Source organism: Bidens hawaiensis, unplaced genomic scaffold, assembly GCF_021521415.1.
Source record: "Bidens hawaiensis isolate Kalapana, Puna unplaced genomic scaffold, B.hawaiensis_p1.1 tig00077030_1, whole genome shotgun sequence".
NCBI lineage: Eukaryota > Viridiplantae > Streptophyta > Magnoliopsida > Asterales > Asteraceae > Bidens > Bidens hawaiensis.
The window spans coordinates 1,015-5,993 of NW_027503277.1; the positions used below are offsets into that span (position 1 = coordinate 1,015).

Here is a 4,979-nt window from a genome sequence, read left to right on the forward strand (position 1 = left end):
CAAAACTTTTAGCTAGTGGTTTCAAGCATCAAAGCACCTAACCTTAACCCTTCAATAATACTCTTTCCCTCCACCCAGCACCCCCACCCTCACCCTCATTGTACCATTTGCCTCTAAGTGCCGACTAGGGAAAAATGAAGCCCATTTCTCATAGACAAGTGGGAATGGCATTGGTTCTTTCTCAATAATTACAAAATCCTTAAAAGATCACATCTTATGTCCTTGAACAAACTACATATGCTACGCTACGAAGTAGATTTGCTATTCTGATTATTTAATTGTTATATAATCAGTTAAATATAAAAAGAATCTGGTTATTCAAAAATAATAAATGAGTTTATGTTCATAAAGTATAAGAGTATAATAATCAGTTCCAAAACATAATTCCAAGCATACCCTTGGATCGAAAACCTTAACCAGCACCCATCGAATCGTTAAAGCATAAAAGTCGATCTTTTTAGATATGTTTCCCTCTCCAACTATTCCCTTGCTTCTTTCCACCCTTTTCGCTTATAAATACGCTATTCATTCTCTAGTAAATATCATCATTCAACACTCCTTTGCTACTTCTTCACTCTCTCCTCTCAGTAACTAAATGGCCTCTGCTCAGGTTCTTGGTTCCTCCCACACTTTCAATATTCCATGCATGTCTTCATTGTTGTATTGTATATCTTTTGCATACAACACAACCAATAAAACTGCTCGAAAAAAACTATACTTTCCTTCTCATGCTACCACATGTTTATATATAAGGGAACACATCATTTACATCATATTTGATCAATACTTTCTCTCCTAATAGAAAAATATGATCATACAACTATCATATTCAATGTTTAGTCATCGTTCTATTATCTATGTAAAAGTAACTTAAATAAAGCCAAAAATTGTGAAATTTTCGGTGTGACAATTTGTTAAAATTAAGATGGTCTTCATTAAAGAACAACAAATAACTAGAAAATGAAAGGAGCTCTTTTGAGCTGTCTGATCACTTTGATCATCGACCAGACGAGAAAGAAGGGCAGTCACAATTCATCATATGAACCTCCCTCACACTTTGCTTAAGACATCAAATCTAATCATGAGCAAGTAGAGAGAATACATATTTTTAAATAACTTGCAACGTCCATGCTAGATGATATTAAATAAATTTGTAACATTATGTTCTATGAAATGCAAATAACTAGGTTGATGATGCACAAGTGGAAGAGTTCCTCAAACCTTGTGAAGAGACAACACTTGGATCTCCCACCATTGAAGGATCAGAAAAAGCTCCTGCACCCGAGAACATCAAATCACCCTATGATGAAGATGATGAAGAAGATGAAGTTATTTTGCCAGATGAATTAACTAAACAGGAGGATTTAGACGACGAAGACGATCAGAAAGCCCTATCACCACAAACAATCGAAGACAAAGATGATGAAGACGAGGATGATGATGATGAACCTGCCTTGAAATCTGCTGCAGGTAGAGCCAGTGACTACTCGGAGGAAGAAGGTGACGACGACGTCTGAATGTTGGTTTGATCAGTGTTTCGAAACATATGTTTGTGTTTTTCAGGTGTTGTATGTTTGAACTAGCAACCGAGTTGGGTTTTGCTCGGTTAGCCTAACCTATCTATTCAGTATATTTCAGAAGCACCCGTACCATACTACACTAAACTATATATCGTGTTCAGTTCATATAAACTATTTGGTTCACTGACAACATCTAAATTAGTTTGTATCATATATTCTAGTATATGATACAATGGACTGGTTTAAAGACTGATACAAAGAGAGGATTTAACAATACAAGCTTTCGACGTTATTTTTGAAGGTTTAGATCGAAAAAGTCGTGTTTGTCACTTTTAAAATGTATCATAGAAATGAAGTTCAAATTCGAACTAGAGTGACTTAACATAAGTGTATAAAAATATTTTAGATGTCTACTCTCCATCAAGTTGAGAGATCAGCGCATCAAATCTTGATATCTTCATGTGGATTTTCTTCACAAGAATTATTTTGAAGATATTTTATACGATTAAACAACACGCTATATAAATATATTTAGTGATTCAATATATTTATATATGTAGACAAGGAAATATCTCTCTTTTTAACTCAAACAATTTAAAAGATTCATTTGATTGTACCAAATCAATTCATGAAACAAGGAAAAGGAATATTAGATTTGTCGAACTATTAAGACGTCCTTTACGTTTGATCGTTTTTACAATGGACGCCCTTTAGCAAAAGAAAGACAAAAAACATGCTTTACGTTTAAAAATTCTATCACATTATGTCCTTTGGCTCTAACTGCGTTAACTTTTCTCGTTAAATTTGGTAATGTGCAAGGTACATGAGGGTAAATTCATCTTTTACTCTTGAAGGACCATTTGTGTAGATAAATTAAACTCTTGAAGGGCCATTTGTGTAATCCATCTTTCTCTATAACCTACATCATCATCTTCCTCTTTACACACCATGCCAACACCATCAGCAATCACTACCATTATCTCCGGCCACCATATATACATGCAACCACCCATTTGTCACAACTATCAACGCTATAGTTCACTACCACACCTTAACCATCACCGCCCTCACTTGCCACTCACTCCACCACTGTCATCCACATCCACCACAACATCACCCTCTACCACCACTGCATCCATCGTTGTCGAATCTGTAACTCGACCCGAGAACCATTGCCACCATTTCCGAATTTGTAACTCGATCCGAGAACCCAATCCACCAAACCACAAAACCTGATTAGCCTACAACAACAATTCAACATAATCGGAACAATATTTATCGACGTATAACACCAATGTATAAACCTAATTTATAAACCTAAACTAGTGAATTAAGTTCGTCGGTTAACATAACGTTTTCGATCCGAAATCAAGTTGTACGACCTAGAATGAATTTGTATCTAAATAGAAAGAAAGATACAGTGGTATCGATCGATTTGAACGTGGGGTTAGGGTTCCAGCAAGGACTAAATTTGGGGGTTAGGTTTCCGGCAGGACTGAACTTGAGGTTGGGATTCCGATGGAAGGGAAGGGGTGGTGTGACGGCTGATAGAGAGAGAAGAGATAGGTGAAAGCAATAGATAAGCAGGTGGTGTTTCTGGTGGCGGCATGTGGTGATGGAGATTGAGAAGAGAGAGAGAGAGAGAGAGAGAGAGAGAGAGAGAGAGAGAGAGAGTGGTAGTGGTGGATGAAAGAGAGAGAGAGAGAGAGAGAGGTTTTTAATTTATTTATGAAAGTGAGAATGAGTGTAGGTTATAGAGAGAGATAGATTTACACAAATGGTCTACGCAAATGGTCCTTCAAGAATAAAAGACGAATTTACCCTCATAAGCCTTGCACATGACCAAATTTAACAAGAAAATTTAACGGAGTTAGGGATAAAGGTCATAATGTGATAGAGTTTTTAAACGTAAAGGATATTTTCTATCATTTCTTTTGCTAAAGAACGTCCATTGAAAAAACGATTAAATATAAAAGACGTCTTTTGCTATTTTGTCAACTATTAATAAATGTTTATACTATTTTGTTTAATTAAGTACTTACCAAAACTTATGGCACCAGCATTCAAATAACGGACAAATTTTATAAGCTGAATAACTAATTAAAAAAATAAAATTGTTTTATAAACCATTTAACCAACAATAAATATATTGTAAAAAGATGGTCGGAATTCCCCAGGTGGCTAAAAAGAATGGGTCAAAAACAAGTAGGTTGGGCTGGAAACCCGTTCAGAGGCCCATCAGCCCAGACATAAAAAATGTTACCGGGCCTTTAGGTCGATATTTGCATTGAACTAGCTCCAAAAACTTTTTTTTTCTTTTTTGCCAACAAAAAGAGAATTACATACGTACTCTATACGGGTGACCAAATTACAAAAGGTCATCTCTACTAGATTAACTCAACCATATGGGGGCCTCCAAGTTATCTCCAGTTCCGGGGAAAACTCACCCACCTGAAGGACAACTGGTGGTAAAACCAGGACGTCCTCAGGATTGAACTGGAGATCATGAAAGATCACAGTCTTCCTTCATCGAACTTGCTTATACTTGGGCGGATTTGTGAATTTATATATATATATATATATATATATATATATATATATATATATATAGGGAGATGATCAAGAGAAAACTCATATTTAGAGAGAAAACTAAAAAACTTTTAAAAACTTTTAAAGAATTATTTTTAATTAAAAATAAAAAAATATTTTCAAAATTCTGTTTTAGCTATTATTCTTATATTTTCTTATATTTCACTTGAAAAATATAAAATAAAACAAAAAAAAAACCTTGTTGTAATGCACATACGTATTACTATGCGATGCCGTTGTATTACGCATGTGTATTACTATGTATTTTTGAGTTTAATAGTGTTTTATTGCATATATTCAATATTTGTGTATTGTATATGTGTAATAGTGTTGTATTATATGGAAAAATAATAATAATAAAATAAAAGTCGATGTGGTGTACATGTGCGTTAATGTTGTATTACACATACGTACTAATGTGTATTCGATGTGTGTATTAGTCTTATATTGCATATATACAATAGTGTGTATCAAATATGTGCAATAGTGTTGTATTCTATGCAATACAAACACTTTTGCATATATGCAATGCATACTATTACACATGCGCACTATACCGACGAGGTTACCGACAAGTTTTTATTTTTTTTTAATTTTTTTGAACCAATAACAACATATAAGGATAATGGAAAAAAAAGAAACTTCAAAATTTTTTTTAAAAGCTAAAAATAGTTTTTTAGAAGTTTTTAAGAGTTTTTAAGTTTTCTCTTTAAGAGGAGTTTTCACTAGAACCCACCCCTATATATATATATATATATTCAAATTTTGTATTTAACCTTATGAGAATATGAAATACGATCATTTTCAATTAGCATTTTCATCTTATAATTTTTTTAGGCAAAACGTGTTCGTGATTTCCAAAGTAATCTT

General features: G+C 33.9%; 1 protein-coding gene across 1 annotated transcript; it reads left to right on the forward strand.

The window, feature by feature from the left end:
• The first annotated feature begins 476 nt into the window (after positions 1–476).
• On the forward strand, positions 477–1,535 carry LOC143606761 (uncharacterized). The gene is made up of 2 exons (XM_077082422.1): positions 477–610; positions 1,188–1,535. Exons 1-2 carry the CDS (start codon positions 596–598, stop codon positions 1,515–1,517), a joined length of 345 nt encoding a protein of 114 aa, XP_076938537.1. The 5' UTR covers positions 477–595; the 3' UTR covers positions 1,518–1,535.
• Positions 1,536–4,979: the final 3,444 nt, after the last annotated feature.